Below are 17,668 nucleotides of genomic sequence, written 5' to 3'. Positions count from 1 at the left end.
CTGAAATTTTTTTGAAAGAAACTTTCTCAAAATTTAGAGAGATAGACTATATGAAATTTTAATGTTCAGAGAGAAATTATGTTAAAAATTGAGAGAGATAAACTATGTTAAAATTTAAGAGTGAGAAACTATGTAAAATTTTAGAGAGACAAGTATCTAGAAATTTTATAGAGGAAAACTATATCAGAATTTTGAGAGAGAAAACACGTGAAATTTTTAAGAGAGAGAACTATCTCAACATTGTTAGAGAGAAACTATTTCAAAGTTTTTAGAGGGAGAAGCTATTTCAAATTTCAAATTTTTAAAGAAAGAAATCTGTATAAAATTTTTTAGAGAGATGAACTATCTCAATGAGTATGTTTTAGAATGTCAAACGGTCCTAAAATATTTAGAGAGAAAAACTATATTGAATTTTAAATTTTAGAGAGAAACTAATTTAAAATTTTTAGAAAGAGAAAAAATATCAAAATTTCAAATTTGTTGTGTTCTCTCTGTGCTTGTTTCCAAGTGTATTTATCAAACATGGGAAAAGGCAGAATAATTTTTCTTGTATGTAAATATTTTTATATAAATATTCTTTTGCCAAACTTTCGCTCATACCAAACTACCCATTAGAGATACATTTATATGAGAAGTGGAGAGAGATTTTATGTGGGATTTTTGAAAAATTGGTAAAAATATGAGATATCCATGTGAGTCTAAATTTCTAAAGTCTTGGTTATTGAAAGCAAGTTGGGAACCAATAATTCACGCGAAAAAGTTAGGGCAACCAAGAGGAATAGGCACTCTTGGATGTCTAAAGCAAGTATTTTTTGGGTAGGTTAGTGGGGAAGAGAAATGGGAGAGATATATTTATGTGGAAAAAAGAGAGAAAATTTCGAAAAAAAATTTGGAAAATATGGTAAGATAGGAGAGATCAACGCGCACTTAAATGTTCTAAATTCTTGACTGTCTAAAGCAAGTTAAGAATAAGAAAGATATTGGGAAAATTACAAAAAAAACCAATGACTACACTTTCTATGTAACTTATCCCAACTTAATTTTTTTTCTTACTTTTTTTTCCAAAATACACTTTCTATGCTAATACCCCCAACCACAAAAAGGGCCTCAACTACCCACCCTTACTTTCACCTTACGCACGTCTCTCTCCTTTATCCCACCAAAATAGGGGCTCCTGTAAGTGTGGTCTGGCAGTAGGGCTCTGTTTGGCTGTAGATGTTACAGGATTTCAAGGCTCAGGCACTATGTAAAAGGCGATCCGGCAGTACTTAGTTTAGATCCGGTACTCGTCTTAGAGCGGTCCGATACTTGTGCGCTTCGGCAATTTGATGGTGCATGCCGGGATTGTGCTACTAGAGTCCAAAGTCAACGTCAAATCTTTGGGGCTCCGACACTATGTAAAGTGCGGACCGACAGTAGGGCTTCAGTATTGTGTAAAGTACGGACCGGCAGTAGGGCTCCTGCACTGTGTAAAGTGTGGTCCGACAATTGCAGAGGGCAGTCCAACTGTAGATGTTACAGGATTCCAAGGCTCCGACACTATGTAAAGGGCGGCCCAACACTACTTAGTTTCGATCCGGTACTTGTCCTAGGGCAGTCTGACACTTATGCGCTTCGACAATGTGATGGTGTGCTCCGAAAATGTGCTACTAGAGTCCAAATGTGATGGTGTGCTCCAAGAATGTGCTACTGGAGTCTAAATGTCAACGTCAAATATGGCCAAAATGATTTTTGTGTACGTAAAGGGCATTTCTATCTAAAACAATGAACTTTTTCCCTTGGGGGTATTTGCATAGAAAGTTTGTTTTAGAGAAAAAAGTGAGTGAAAAAGTTAGGTTGGGTTTAAGTTACATAAAAAGTGTGGTCTTGGGGGTTTTTTATAATTTTTTGAAAGATATTTGAGTAACGAAAGACGCTCTCACACCATGTGAGTAGGACCTCAAAGGATCACCATTAAATTTTGACACAGATCTCAAAAAAAGTTTTGATAACTTTCTAAAGATTTGTCTAAAAATTTAAGGATTATCCTTTAGGGTCCTACTCACATGAGTGTGGGAGGGTCTCATAGCATCATTACTTGAGAGAGGATATGTAGATATAAACTTTAGAGATATTTATATGAAAAAAGGTGAGAGATTTTTACGTGAGATTTTTGGAAAAGAGTGTCGCTTGACTGCAGCCTAGGCTCTAAACAATCAAATTAGAGCCGACCTTTAAATAGTGTGGAGAAATGTAGTTTTAATATTGGAAATTTTTGTGATAGTCTTAAAATAAATTTTCATATTTATTTATAAATTTTAAAGATTTAAAAATAGTATAGATCGACAGATCTATGAAAACTTGAAAATCTTGAAAATTGACGGTCAAAAAATGTGTTACAAAATACACTATTTTTAAAATTTGAAATTCATTTTTTTTCATGTCCATACATATCGATGTCGAAATAATCAATTTGAAGATATTTGGACCTCAAAACAACCTCATCTAGTGAAATTTTTTAAGTAGATTCAAATTTGGTTGTTTAAAGCCTCTTGCTCTATATAAACTTTTCCCTATGAAAAATATGTAAATGTAAGAGAGTCCCACACGAGTCAAAAAGTTTTAAAGTCTTGGTCGTCAAAAGCAAGTTGGATACTCACAAGAATGGAAAAGACATATGAGGTGAGAAATTTATATGAAAGAGGACTTACATTTCTGGAAAATAGCACGTGAGTCTAAATTTTCAGTAAGTCACCCAAAAAGGTTGGGGCAAGAGGAGTAGGAATTTCATGGAAACAAGTGTTTTTCTTGGTAAGTGCGTTATCTCATGGAAAACGAGATCCACATATATCTCACCCTAATTTCATACTAAAAGCTCTATTTTTTTGACAATCCCATTCCTAAACTCGGTCAGTTACTTTTTTAAGCACGCACCCCACATTGTCTCTAAGGTCTTTTATTTTTGGACGCACCCACATTTTCTCTAAGTTCCTCTTTTATTTTTGGGCCCACGGGTCAACTCCATAAATTTGACTTAATAATTTAATATAAAAATGAGAAAATATCTCAGCATATTTTTTTTTTGAAATTTCATTTTTCAACACACTCAAAGTTTCAAAACATATCAAGCCATAGATATTTCATGTATTATATCTTCTATCCCTAACCAACTTTAGCAAGTTTGGCCCATGTTTTTTAACTCAAACACAAGATCAAAAAGCATATTTTTTTTATTCTTTTATAAACAGATTCTGTCTCTCAAAACTTCTTTCATTTATTTAAAATATCTTTAGAATTTTTTTTAATATATTAAAGAAAGAGGGAGGTTCGGAGAGTAACATGGGAGACACAAAACTTATTTCATTTTTCAAGAATTTCTTTTGAATTTTGTTTTATATTGAAAAAACATATAGGTTCGAAGAGAAACATGGAAGAGAGAAGTCCCCTTTTCTCTTTCCGTATCTCTCCACGAAAATCTTTCAGAAAAAAGTTTACATAACGATGCTACCTTATAATGTAGAAGTATGGATGCCCTTCAAAAATCCATTGGTAAAGGTAGTTTTAATGTCGAAAAACCCTTTGAGTGATCATCTCAATATCAAAATGTATGACTATGAAAAATAAAAAGATTTTAAGTCTCAAAAATAGTGTATTTTTACAACATATTATCTACACCGTCCATTTTCAAGATTTTCATATATTATAGATCTACTTGATTTTAACCATTTTGGAAATTTAAAATTTTATAATTAGATATAAAAATAAATTTTGAGATAATCCTAAAAACATTTTACATCAAAATTATATATCATGATAAAATTTGAACGTACAACTTATCTCTATACCTACGGATGCATCCGTATGCAACTGCACCCTATCTTTTTGAAATTTTGTTTAGGGAAAAAAACAAAGGGTCAAAAGGGCAAAAGTTCGTCGTGACTGAGAAAAAAAAATACGATCTCTAATAACCTAGATAAGCTTGAAACCTTGGGCGTCTAATAAAAGCAAAAGAGAGGGTGTAAGAATATATTTTCTCTATAAAAATATTTTTTAATAAAATATGAAAAAACTTTTGCAGCTCATCATGTTTAATGTGAACCTGCTCGTATGATGTCAGCATGAGCATATTCCCATTAAATGGGAAGCCTTGAAAATTAGTTAGGCGGCCGCTCAAATCTTGAAGCTACAGGGCATTACGTAGGAAACATAGAAACTTCAGAAAATAACAAAGAAAGGTCGACATAACTGTCTCCACCGCCACCCCATAAGCATATGCCAAGTGTCAACGCTACCCGCTCAATCGGAGTGGCGGACACTTTAACAAATGCCGGTCTACGCGCTTCAAAAATTCTGGCTCTCTCTCTCTCTCTCTCTAGGCGTCGATGACAGCGCACCGTTACTTACTGGACACTCTCTCTCTCTAACCTCTTTCTCTTTCTAAATTCCATTTTCTCTCTCTCTCTCTAAATCACATGGCGCTCTCTCTCTAAACTCTCCTATCGTATTTCACTCTCTAAATCGCATTGTTGTTTCCTCCGTAACCCAAAGCCTCGAACCACCTCAAACACCTAAAACTCTCTCTTTCTCTCTCCTGTATCTGAAACCGCAAATTTATTTGTCAATCTCTATAAGCGGTTCACCTTAAACTCTCTCTCTGTCCCTATATATCTCTGTGCTCTCTTCGGAGAGGGGCATTGTATTGGAGCTCTATTTTCCGGCGACTGCTCGCCGGAAAATTGGACGTTTCGTTTTTGGAAGTTGAAGCTTATGAAAAGAGCTTGAAAGGAGTCATATTAGGCCGCCTGGCTTTCTTTGACAGGATAGCCTTCGACATCTGTGATCCAGGTATTCTTATGCTCATCTCTCTCTCTCTCTCTCTCTCTCTAAAATTTCAATATGTTGTTCGACGAAGAATCAATCAATTTGAGATGCTCTATGTTTTGTTGTTTTAGGGAACGCCAATGAGATTGCTTGATCTTTGCATGCATGTTCAGTTTCTTGTTTTTATTGGAAGATGATACAATATTCTTCCATGTCAGGCCTTAATGAATCTTGAATGGATCCCTGATTTTATTTCGTCGCCTCCTCTCCTTCTTTGTAATGGAAATACTTTTTTTTCTGTGATTCTCTACTAGAAACTACTTTCTTCTCACTCTTCTCTGATGGAGAAGTCCCTTTCTCTCATTTTTGGCCCACTCAATGGAATAAACTTTTCGCTCTCCTATTCTGCAAAGGAAAAACTTGTCTTTCATCTGAAAAGACTGAAAGAAGGCAATGGAAAAGGCTCATTAATGGATGCCCGTATACATTATGAATCTTCCGTGTTTGTTTCATCGAAATGTTTTAGGTATTAATGGAAAAATTAAGTTCAAAATTTTCACGCGTCTCTCTCTCTTCACAAATCCGAAAAGAAGATACTTTCTCTCTCTAGCTTTTGTGTATCCGATGATCTTTGTCCTGGTTTCATTTACTTTATAGCAAATCTGAAGAAGTTGGAGGAAAGTCTTCTCGCTCTCTCTTTCTCTAAGCGTTTGAAGAGTAAGACTTGATTGCCTATGCTTATCACTCTACCTCTTTGCCTTTTCATTTCTTTTCTCTGCCTCTCTGTTTTGCTTTGCCTTTTCATTTCTTTTTCTACTTTATATATTTTGCAAGGTTATTTAATGCTTTTCGTCTTATTTAACAGTCCATCTCTCTGTTTGTTCCATTATTTAATTCTCCTTTTCTCTTTCTTACATTTTAGATAAGCTTTTGATTGATACGACTGTTTGTTCTCTCTATTATTCCAAGTCTCTGTTTCTTCTATTTTTCAGTTTTTGTTTTCTTATCGTTGAGGAACCAGAAATTGTTTCCGAAATTCATTTTCTCATGAATCACATTTTGTTTGTTGTTCTCAAGTTTAGTTGTTCCATTTTAAACTTTCGTTTTCTTTTGCAGACCTTTAGCTTGAAATTGAATGCGATGTAGTGCAGATAGAATATTAGTTTTGGACAACAGATGGATATAGTATTCGGATTGAGTTTTTAAGTCGATAGAAGCATTATCTTTGTGGATATATTTATTTTGTATTCTCTTTTGCTTCAGTTTTCTATTTATTTTCAGTGTTTTAGTGGCTTCTCTTTTCCGTGACAATGAGGAATATGATATCATAAATGTTTAATTTTCAGACATGGATCATTGGCAAGCTCCATTTGCAGGAGTCGTCAAAGATGTCAATGGAAGAGCTCTGTGTTATAAGCAAGATTGGAAAGTTGGACTCTGTTCGGGCTTCAGGTTCCATTTTATTTTGCTTTTTACCAATATATAAATCCCGTATTTCCATTATTTTATCTTTCTGAAATTTTGAGTATGTACGAATTTTAATACTTGAATTTTACATCAGGATATTGGCTCCCACACTCTACATTTTCTTTGCATCCGCTTTACCTGTTGTTGCCTTCGGAGAGCAACTCAGCAGAGATACAGGTCTTTATTTTAGTGGCTTTAAAATAAAGAAATTAAGTTTTGGGTTCTGACCCAAATCGCAAGGATTTGTCGATGTGAGGAAAAAAAAAAAAAGAACCTGCTAAGAATTACATTGGATGGCAGTACTCGTTTCCCTGATAAAACTGGTGGACTATATACTCTATTTAATCCCTGTTTTGAATATGGACTGACATGGCTTTGTGTCTTCAAACTTCCATTGTGTAGATGGTTCCTTGAGTGCAGTTCAAACACTGGCGTCAACTGCTATCTGTGGTGTTATACACTCGATCTTAGGTGGACAACCCTTGTTGATATTGGGTGTTGCAGAGCCCACTGTAATAATGTATACATACATATATAACTTTGCAAAAGGAAGCGATGATTTGGGGAGGTCCCTGTTTTTGCCTTGGGCTGGATGGTGAGTTCATTGAGCTTCAAATGTTATATTTCAAGCATGTGGTTTTGTTAAGTTTGCATTGTGAGCTCGTGTTTATTTGACTTTATATCCTTATGATCCTGGATCATGTACTGGTTTTTGAAATTCTCACACTTTGGAGTTTATTTAAAAGTTTTTTAATTATTGCTAGGGTTTGTGTTTGGACTGCTTTGCTGCTGTTTCTTTTGGCGGCTTTCAATGCCTCTTCTACAATCAGCAGATTTACAAGGGTTGCAGGAGAGCTCTTTGGCATGTTGATTGCGGTTCTTTTCTTGCAACAAGCCATCAAGGTAATTCAGTGGTCTCGGCTTCGATCCCCTGAGAAAGGGCAGCAGATCGCAATTCATCTGACATTTATATTTTTTCATAATCAGGGAGTGGTTGGTGAGTTTGAAGTGCCCAAAGGTGCCGATAAGAGTTCTTCTGCCCATTTGTTCCAGTGGCTATACATGAATGGATTATTGGGGATCATATTCTCCTTTGGCCTTTTTTTCACAGCCCTAAAAAGCAGAAGGGCAAGGTCATGGAGATATGGCGCAGGTGGGTCTTCTTCTTATCTTTGGATTGACATGAGCTATAATAAATGACTTTTACTGTTCTATCCATACTTTGGGTGAAGTTATGGCTACCTGTCAATTGGTAGATGAGTTTGACTGTCTTTGAATATAATGTACTGAATTCTATTTTGAGACTTGTCTTTCTTCGTGAATTCTATTTTGAGAAGGTTATTCCAAACTTCTCCACTTATATGGAATAAATGCAATGCCTAATAATTAGTCATTTCCATGTTGGTGCCATATACTTCTGTGAACTAATAGCTAAGTGTCAACTAGAAGTTGGGTTAAATTGTACTCTAAATTATTTTAAGAGAAACAATTCCCTTATTTATTCTTGAATCTTTTCTAGAGTAGGCTTTTATTTTATGAGGAATTTAGGTGCATTTGATGATCAATTTTATGTTCACAGGTTGGATGAGAAGTTTCATTGCAGACTATGGTGTCCCTTTGATGGTTGTTCTGTGGACAGCACTGTCATATAGTGTACCGAAGAAGGTTCCTGATGATATTCCTAGAAGGCTAGATAGTCCACTTCCTTGGTCGACCACTGGAGCTATGTCTAACTGGACCATAATGAAGGTACCCACCCACCCTCTAATCAGTGAGTATTGCATTATTTGTGGTCACTTTTTATTGTGCTGCTATTACAGTCATTATTGGCTTTTTCAATTTCAAGAATTCCATGGAAGTTGGATCAGATAACAGGGTCTATCCTTCTGCTACTTCAGTGAAAAATTCACCTGTTCTATAAGGGACTATTAAGAGAATGGCATGAAATTTGTTCAGTGGTTTTAATAACTAGTCAGCCTAGAAATATGAATGACATCCAAAAGAGGCAGTGCTATAGCTTCTAGTTCTAGGAATTGAATATACGTTATGTAGAGTTTTCATGTGTTTTATTTTGCAATAATGCGTGACCTTAAATGTCATGACCCCTGAACCAAGTGGTTATTTTCTCAAACCTTGGATCTTGTGCTATGGCCCCAAAGCACTCTAGACTTGGAGCCAAGGGCATGAACGCATTATCTCACGCTGTCATTTTTAGTGACTTAAGATATATTTGGGAAATACTCTGGATTTTCTCATAGTAATGTATGGTTCACTACTTACAAATGAAATTGGTTATAATCTTTTTTAAAAAATAAAATAAAAGAAAGAATAGCCTATTGAATGTTATTATTGAATGAAGGCACATCATAGTTTGGATGGAGGACCAAATGAACTTTTCATAGAAATGAGAAATGACTGCACCTACATATTTCAGTTCTATCTGTCCTTCCCATTTGTCTTTGATCGATTATCAAAATCCCAATACTTCAACTGCTAACCTCTTGCATCCCATGCCTTTTTGGACGTGCTACAGGACATGGGGTTGGTTCCGCCTCTGTACATATTTGCAGCATTTATCCCAGCTATGATGATTGCTGGTCTCTACTTTTTCGACCACAGCGTTGCATCACAAATGGCTCAGCAAAAGGAATTCAATCTCAAGAATCCATCTGCTTACCACTATGACATTTTGTTGCTAGGCATCATGGTACTGTATTTGATTCCTTTGTTCTTGCATTTACAATTCTACTTTACCTGATCTCAGCATTAGAAGCTATAACCAATTCACTTATGCTTCTCCCTATGATTATCAAAGGTCTTACTATGTGGTTTACTTGGGCTTCCTCCTTCAAATGGCGTTCTCCCCCAATCGCCCATGCATACTAAGAGCCTTGCAGTACTCAAGAGGCAGGTCCGTTTTTGAGTTCCCACTTCTCCGGTAGTATCTTTTGACTTTTCATTGCTGTGGTACTGTATGTTGAATGTCTATTTTGTGTGATACCACCATTTTAGTTAGTCCGCAATAAGATGGTAAAGAGTGCCAAAGAAAGCATCAAACTTCAAGCAAGCAACTCAGAAATTTATGGGAACATGCAAGCAGTTTTCATCAAGATGGATGACAAACAATCTGTGAGTAAATTTTGTTTTGACGAACACAAGCTTTACATCAGAAAACATGCTCCACAGAAGTATAGTTTATACCTGTGGTCTATGGTATATGGTACACTGTAGGGAGATGTGGTGTCTATTTGTTGATGGGTGGTGGAGATGAGATGAATAACTAAAGTTTCCACTGATAGGAATTCATCTGGATATGGGCAATCTCCATCAGTCATTGAGAATGGATGGGGGATGCCCCCCCGGTGTACCATGTGCCATACATCATAGTTGCTCTTTATAGCATACCTTATTTTGGGCTTTTGTCTTAACTTTTATTTATTATCTGTGGTCTGCTTCTATCTGGTCTTTTTCAATAGACAGTCTGGTTATTACTTTAATTTTTTTTTCTTTTTTTTTCTCTCTTTGTTTTTTTTTGGGGAACAGTTTGATTGTGAACTAAACGGACTTGTACTTGATCCATCTAGATGTGCTCTGCTTCTAATTGGCCCTTTTTACATACAATTTGGTTTTTACTTAATTCACAGAATGTACAATTCGGTTTCTGGCTTGGGTATGATCGTTGGGATTTAATTTTTACGCTCTCGTAATTTCAATTCTTAGCAGATTACAATGCAAGGGTGGTTGGAGTTGAAATACTTCACCTCTCTCTCTCTCTATCACACATCATATATACAACATTGTCCATTCTCTCTCTCTCTCTCACACACAGACAACATCGTTCATTCTTTTTTGGTCTCTCTCTCTCTCACACACACAACATCGTCCATTCTTTCAGAAAATCTGCATGCATCTCTCTCTCTCTCTCATCCACTCCCTCTCTCTTTTAAAGACAAGTTAAATGACTGGCAGGCGGTTTCTGATGTGAAAGAGTTAAAGGAATTGAAGGAGGCAGTAATGGGAAGCAAAGAGGGAGGGGGAGATCATGTGTTTGATCCTGAGAAGCACATAGATGCGTACTTGCCTGTCCAGGTGAACGAGCAGAGGCTGAGCAACCTGCTCCAGTCGGTGCTGGTGGCATGCTGCCTGGGTGGGATGCCGGTGATAAGGATGATACCCACTTCTGTGCTCTGGGGCTACTTCGCCTACATGGCCATCGACAGCCTCCCTGGCAACCAGTTCTGGGAGAGGTTCTTGCTCCTCTTCATTACACCAAGAAGGAGATACAAGTAAGATATCATATCTCTCTCTCTCTATCGAGATTCTTTCTCTCTTACAAACCACTTTCTCTCTTTAGGTTCTCTTCTCTAAGTTCTCTCTTTTCTTATTCCCAACGAGATAGATGTTTTTAAGTTGTCAATTTCTCTTCTCTAAGCCAACCCTAAATAATTGGAATAAGGTTTGGATGATGATGATAAAATTCTCTTCTCAAAATTGTACATTTCTTTTTCTTTATTATCTTTTCTATGTTCTCTGGCTCTCTTACCTTTATCTTTATGTGTCTCCTTCTCTCAACGTTGTCTCTCCAGATTAGCCTATCCTTGTGTAGGCTCTATCCCTCTCTAGCGGAGGTTAGCTGGATTTGTAGTGTAACATTATTGTGAATGATGTCACCTCTGTTACCTCTCTCCCCACTACTAATATGTTAGAACATGATTTGGTCAGTGGGGTGTGTGGAGCATGAGGTCAGTGATTAAACATGCCCTTTGCATGCATGTGTTCTGTTGCAGGGTGTTAGAAGGGATTCATGCTTCTTTTGTGGAATTGGTGCCATTTAAATACATTGCGGGCTTTACATTGATGCAAGTGGTTTACCTACTCACCTGCTTTGGAATCACATGGATCCCGGTTGCTGGAATCTTGTTCCCCATACCTTTCTTTTTATTGATACTCATAAGGCAACGCTTGCTACCTAAGCTCTTTCATCCCCACCATCTCCATGAACTTGATGCGGCAGAATATGAAGAGATTGCTGGTGCTGCCCATCCTCATCGGGATCCTAGCTTCAAGGTATATGCATCATACTTGCAAATCCATATCGTACATGTCGGTCTATATACTTGCATCCATATTATCATGTCGGTCTATATACTTGCATCCATATTGTCATGTTGGTGCCTATTGTATAGTTTTGTTTTTTCTCATTCTTGTGTCTATAGTATATTTTGTTAGATTTTCTCCCATGGTTGTCCACTTAGAAGAGTAGAACTCGCAAAAGTTTGGTGAAGTAGTTCACTGCTGTGAAAACAAAACTGGCTACCGCGGTCAAAACAAGGTACCGCAGTCAAAAGTTTTGGCTTCCTGTGTTCACAAAGGGGAACCGTGGTAAAAACTGGTTACTGTAGTCAAAATAACCGCTATCAAAAGAGTAATTGTGTTCAAAATTGGCCCACTGCATTCAAAATGTTGATGTTATATGTGGTGAAAAAATTTACCGTAATCTCGATTACACACGAGTAACACTCTGAAATTAGACAAAGAGGTCAATGGACCTCAACTAAATTCAGTAATAAAATTTAGGGAGATAAAAAATGCGAGATCTGGGGGCACAAGAGAATTCGCTTAGTCCAAGTTGTTGAATGCCCCCAACTCAAGAAAAATCAAAAGATGCAATCGGTCTTTGCAAGGACGCCCACAGGGTTTAGCTAGATCAGATTAACCAGTGCAGGATTGCACGTCTCGGCAGTGGTACCTGGCCAAAGTCTAGGTCCAGGTAACTCGGAACTGGTCTGGTTAACCTGGAATCAGAGTGGGTAACTGGCCGATTGTACTGGCTCTGCAAAAATGTGTTTAAAAAATTAAAACAGAAAAACAAAAAAATCCAAAAAAAATATGGAAAATATGTTTTGAAGTAAAATTAACTAAAATACGTCTAAATGAGATTAAAAAAAGTAGTGAAAAAGATAGATTTTGAAAAATCAATTTGTGATCAGGGCTATTTTGGAAATAATCTAAAAAAGGGGAAAATGTAAAAATAAGTATTCATGGCCAAAATACTTTCCAATCTTTGTCAAATAGGCTAAAGAACATATAAAAGCACATTACAAATAAATTTCTTAAGATATTTTGGAAATAATCTTGAAAAGAGGGGAAAATGTAAAACTAAGTATTCATGACCAAGATACATTCCAATCTTTGTCAAAATACTAAAGAACGTACGAAAGCACACTATAAATAAATTTCTTATTTTTTGGATTTTCCAATAATTTTTTGTGAATTTCTTTTCAAAATTGGGAACTTGACCACCAAAACCGGGCTTAACTGGACCTTCCCATGGGCCGGATACATGTAATCAGGCCAAGTTCGGTTTGATCGTGCCGGTTTGTTTTAATACTGAGATTAATTGTTCTTGAGCCTGTTAGTCACACGCTTAAAAGACTCGTACAATATGGGCAAAAATACTCTATGTCATCCAATTGGCAATAATACCAACAAACATGGATTGAAAATAAATTTCTGAAATAGCAACAAATATTTCTCATTGTAAATTCCTTCTAATCGGCAATGAGGTCTGAAAGACTTGGTTTAGGTATGAGATGCAGCATTAATTTGAATGTTTATGCATGGCATGTGTGGAGAAATCCCTTAAGTTTCTAGAGTTCTTTAGAGAGAAAAAGAGAGAGAGTAACCTTTAGAGAGAATGTCTTTTATGATCATAAGTGAGCGCTAAAAAAAAGTGTCAATGGGGTATGAAGGTGTCCAGTCAAAGTACAGAATGTCTTTATGACCCCACGTCAGTCATCCCCTTGCAAGGCTAAGAAAACGGTAAAGCCAAGTGTGCAGAAAATCATTCAGTAAAACTAAGGACAGCACAGGCAAGGTGGACCTAGGGGTCTAGATTATATTAATGTACTAATTTAGATTTTTCAAAATTAAAGTTGTTTTGAAACATTGATGCAAAAAACTTACATATTGTTCTCAAATACACATACATAGTCAACTGCAAAGATAAGACATCATCTCCGACATCGCATCTTGAGAATGGGCAGCATATGTACCCGGAACTATCCACCATGTTTACTTGTTTTCTAGTACGCATAAGTTAATATGTTTAAAGGTCTATAGACTTTTGGAATTTTTTTTAAAAGTTAGTATGCTTTGTACAAATATAATTTTTGGTACTCATATCCATGGATAATGAATGCCAGGTTCGAAGCACCCAACCTGTACTAATACAATACATTTTCCTTTACCTTATATGTGCACATGGGAGAGGTGTACACCAGTAATGAATTTTGTCAATGTTGATTATATAGAGATTCTTCCTTACTTTGTTGTGGTGAAATTTAGAGGTGAGAATTGTGCAGGAGAGAGAAATGGGGATGGAAAGTGACGAGGATGTGTTTGATGCAGAAGAGATATTGGATGAACTCACCACAAGTAGAGGGGAGATTAAGCTAAGACAAACGAGTTTCAGTGAAAATGACACCAGACATTTTCAGGCAAGGCACTTTTTCTTTTCTTTGGCAGTTTTAAGTTTTTGCTCTTAACTGTGCTACTTTATTTACTACAACCTTTTAAAACCTGGAATCGGGTTTTGGATCACCCACTCATTGCACCGGTCGTGACCGGTATAACCAGTGAAAAATTGGTCAAAAAGGTGAAATTGGGAGCGTTTATGAGGGAGGGGACTGCATTGCCCCTTGGTAGAATCTGATCCAACTTGGTAATTCCTTATTCTCATTGGTTTTAAAATTTAGAAAATAAAAAAGAAAGAGACCATTTACTTTTAAGACAAGGAGGTATTATCGTCCTTTTCCTTCAGATTTCAAATTGGGTAGTTGTGGATATGTTGTTGAATAGGTTCAAACTTCCAATTTTTTTTCTCAAACTTTGTGATACACCACAAGCCATCTAATTTGACATGCAAGGGCTAAGAGTAATGTCACCTTCTTGCAGGAAAGAAAAATGGTTTTATGATACACAAACCCTAAAATTAATGTTTGAATAATTTGTTCTTCAAATTCTTGAAAACTGAAGTTTTTGAATTTGTTTTACCACATAAAACTACGTTCCTAAACCTTGATTTTACTTTAGAAATATTACCTCTCTTTTACCTTGTGTTATTTAGACCTCCAAAGTTTTGCAATTTCTAGCTGGCAGTTTTTGGATCCTATCCATGTGTGAGATGAGGATGACCTTGTCGTAATTACATTTTAAATTGCACAACCCCTCACCTTGTTTGATGAGGACCTTGGGGTACTTGGTTCCTAATTTATACCATTAGATTGAGATGGAGGATTTTTCAGTGGAACTATAATACAATAACATATGCAGACCCTAATGCATCAAGCATTTCTCTGTACTAAAATACTGGAACAAATCACATTTGTTTACCCTCATGCTTAGTTCAGTATTTGTATTGTAGTAATGCACTTGGAATTGCTCAGGTGCACCCAGAGGAAGACATGCAGGGGCATTGAAAGAGTGGCGATGGATAGCGACATACAAATTTTTTGTAGTTGACAAATTTGGTGGGCAACATTTGTCCAATCAAAAGACCAAACAGAATTGAAAAGAATAGATACGTAGAGAGACTAAAAGAAAAGAAAATGTGACCTGAGAAGCTCTCTCACTCTTATTTTAAACCTCCCATTAACTACCACTGGCATGGGATAAAGAAAAAGTTGTTGTCTTCCTCTTTATTATTATTATTATTATTATTATTATTATTATTAATAATTATTAATTGTCTTTTTTTTTTTTCTGTTTACTTTGTACTTTTTTATGTTGTGGGAATGTATACAGTTGTCCTCTTATATTGGGGATAATATGGTGGATGCTGGCTATTGTGAAATCTATCTGTTTGTTGTACGGACTGTTAAGAATTTTGAACTTTGGCCTTTAAGTATTAGGTAAATAAAATTTCATTCTTTTATTTGAGAAGAAAAAAGCTTTTAAATAGTTGTTACCAGAGGCTGTCCTCTTTATTTGAGAAATATATGGGACTTCGGTAGTTTACTCATCCCTTAAAGCTTTGAGAGCGATATCACAATGTCCAATAGTAGCACCCAATCTTGACTGGTTAAAAAAAATCAAAAGATTCTGTGCTTATTTCCTTCACTCACTATCTTGAGTTAAGTTAGAGTAGGACCCAATCTTGCCCTGCATATCGTAGTCATTATTCCTATTCCACGAATTTAGGCAATTTCCACCCTCATATGATTGAGACCCATGCATATTAATGGGGTTTCTAATTTTGGCTTTTTTTTTATTTTTTATTTTTTATTTTTTATTTTTATTAATCTTAAGGATTGGAACTCGCCATGGTTTGTCCTAAGCTGGTCATGTCGGTTGTAACCCCACTTTTTCTCTCTAAAATGAGGATTGATTAACATAAACGGATAAGAGGAGGAGCTTCTCACCTGCTAAGAAAAAAGGTAAATCTTTTTCTCTCTCTAAAATCCCGTGTCTTTAGATGGGGATTGATGCCCCTAAATAAAAACCTTGCTTCTCTCTCTAAAATGTCCTTTGAGAATCACTTAGTAGGAAAGAAACAACTTGTAAAAACTCTGCCTTTTCTCTCTCTAAAACGCCCTCTCTGTCCTAGCTCACAATGAGATTTAATTTATTGGTAGGCATTGGTTTCTTAAATGGACTGGTTGGACAAGGAGATGAAGCTTTCTCTCACCTCCAAAAATTCTCTCTCTCTGAAACACCTTCATCTCTCTATAGAATTGTCATAGCCTTGCCTCCTGCCCTCTTGCCGTACTTGTTGGAGGGCAACAGGATGCAGGACCGCGACCAAAGGTAGCGAATGCCACTCAGGTGGGAGTGAGTTCAAATGCTTTTCAAAAGATGGAATCGAAGCAAATCCACACACAACCCTCAAAAGCTGGGTAACTGAAACCAGATATATATATTTATATATAAAGGAGCTCTAAAAGTATAACAATTATGTCCAAAGTACTAAAGGCCCAACAATAAATACATAGCTTTTTTTTTTTTTTTTGGGGTAAGTCAGTGTGGAGAAGGCCCCCTATTCGAATTTTTCATTAATAGGAGAAAGAAAAATACATTATTTTACAACCCTATATTAGGGAAGTTGTGTCAAATCATGTAATAATAGAAGTGAAAGAAAGTCTGGCGTACGACAGCGCCAAATAGCGGCACCTTCAACGATCCTGAATAGCATCTACTAGCAAAGATGAATCACTTTCTATCTGTATCGGGAAGCAACCCATTTGGATAACTAAGAGAATACCTTCCTCAAGAACCTGAAATTCTGCATAATTATTAAACGCAACTCCAAAGTGTTTAACGAAAGCTGCCACAAATCCACCATTGCTATCTCTTATGACCCCACCCCTCCTGGGAACCAGGATTGTGCAAGGACGCACCATCAATATTCAACTTATAACACTGAACCTTAGGAAATGACCATGCAACTAAGACTGAGGATTTTGACTTCTGCTGGTGCCAATTGATTCGTAACTTTTCAATAACTGCCTATTCTGATAAATGGAAGGCCCATTTTTTAACTTCTGATAGAGCCTTGACATCTGTAGTAATACTAATTACAACCTGCTCCCTCCTTAGAGCGTTAGATTTAAAAAGTCATATGTTCCGCTCCTCCCATAGATACCAGATCGATGAGAAAGAAATAGTCATCCATATGTCAAGTAAACCCTGTGAGTTGAATTTGGACCATAGTACTAAGCACAAATCTCTTACCACATCGCCAAGTTAAAGATCACCAAACAGCTAGTGAAAAAGGACAGTGAAACAGAAAGTGACATAGATTGTCCTCATTGTTTATGCAAAAAGGGAAAATAGTAGCCATGTGTATACCTCGCTGCTGAAATATGGATGAATTCGGTAACCGATTATGCATAGCTAACCATGAAAACCACTTAGCTCGAGGGTGACATTTTGAAGATCAAAGAGCATGAAATAAGGGTTGAGATGAACTTTTATATTGAATGAAGTTCCATGCTGATTTAATTGAAAATATTCCATTGGCAGAATGAATCCATACCAATGAATCATCCTTAGACAGTAAGGGAAGAGTATATCGCTCTACCTCACCCCATATAGTAAGCAGTAAAGTTGAAGGATGTGACGATAGCTTCAAAACCCAAAAAAACCTATATGGCCAAACTGCCACCTAAAACCTACAATCAAAAGAAGATTCATTGCCAAGTTCGGGGCTCCAACTGTCAGTTGTGATCTCTCAACCGTCCGTCCTCAAACCGCGAGTTATCACTCTACCTTGAAGAAAGTCAAAGGGATGAGCTATAAAGCGCAGTAAGTAGATCCAGATGCCATGCGTCACAATTATATCTAGCAATGTGTCGTGAATTATTCTTTTTAGGGATAAGCAATTACAATGCATATATCATAT

General features: G+C 36.5%; 1 protein-coding gene across 4 annotated transcripts; it reads left to right on the top strand.

Moving 5' to 3' along the window:
- The first annotated feature begins 4,272 nt into the window (after positions 1–4,272).
- Positions 4,273–15,152, top strand: LOC18444686 (boron transporter 4). Of its 4 annotated transcripts, none has more exons than XM_020673840.2 (15): positions 4,273–4,824; positions 5,458–5,517; positions 6,147–6,252; positions 6,362–6,444; positions 6,670–6,862; positions 7,032–7,170; positions 7,255–7,420; positions 7,847–8,016; positions 8,801–8,974; positions 9,083–9,178; positions 9,280–9,396; positions 10,237–10,553; positions 11,055–11,334; positions 13,632–13,766; positions 14,715–15,152. In XM_020673840.2, exons 3-15 carry the CDS (start codon positions 6,149–6,151, stop codon positions 14,745–14,747), a joined length of 2,007 nt encoding a protein of 668 aa, XP_020529499.1. In that variant the 5' UTR covers positions 4,273–4,824; positions 5,458–5,517; positions 6,147–6,148; the 3' UTR covers positions 14,748–15,152. The 4 variants fall into 4 exon arrangements, with proteins under 4 accessions (XP_020529499.1, XP_088722452.1, XP_020529500.1 ...); XM_088866326.1 differs by having other exon boundaries at positions 4,274–4,824; positions 13,678–13,766; XM_020673841.2 differs by lacking the exon at positions 5,458–5,517 and having other exon boundaries at positions 4,278–4,824; positions 13,678–13,766.
- Positions 15,153–17,668: the final 2,516 nt, after the last annotated feature.

This window comes from Amborella trichopoda, chromosome 5 (assembly GCF_054954075.1).
Source record: "Amborella trichopoda isolate Santa Cruz 75 chromosome 5, AtrichopodaSantaCruz75HAP2 v2.0, whole genome shotgun sequence".
NCBI classification, from domain to species: Eukaryota; Viridiplantae; Streptophyta; class Magnoliopsida; order Amborellales; family Amborellaceae; genus Amborella; species Amborella trichopoda.
This window is presented reverse-complemented; position numbering and strand designations above follow the sequence as displayed.

What these genes read in the sequence shown, in the direction of transcription:
- LOC18444686 (XM_020673840.2), top strand. Translation starts at nt 6,149, where the DNA reads ATGGATCATTGGCAAGCTCCATTTGCAGGAGTCGTCAAAGATGTCAAT. An exon ending in GGACTCTGTTCGGGCTTCAG is followed by an intron (nt 6,253 to 6,361) that starts GTTCCATTTTAT and finishes ATTTTACATCAG; the next exon opens with GATATTGGCTCCCACACTCT. An exon ending in AGATGGATGACAAACAATCT is followed by an intron (nt 9,397 to 10,236) that starts GTGAGTAAATTT and finishes AATGACTGGCAG; the next exon opens with GCGGTTTCTGATGTGAAAGA.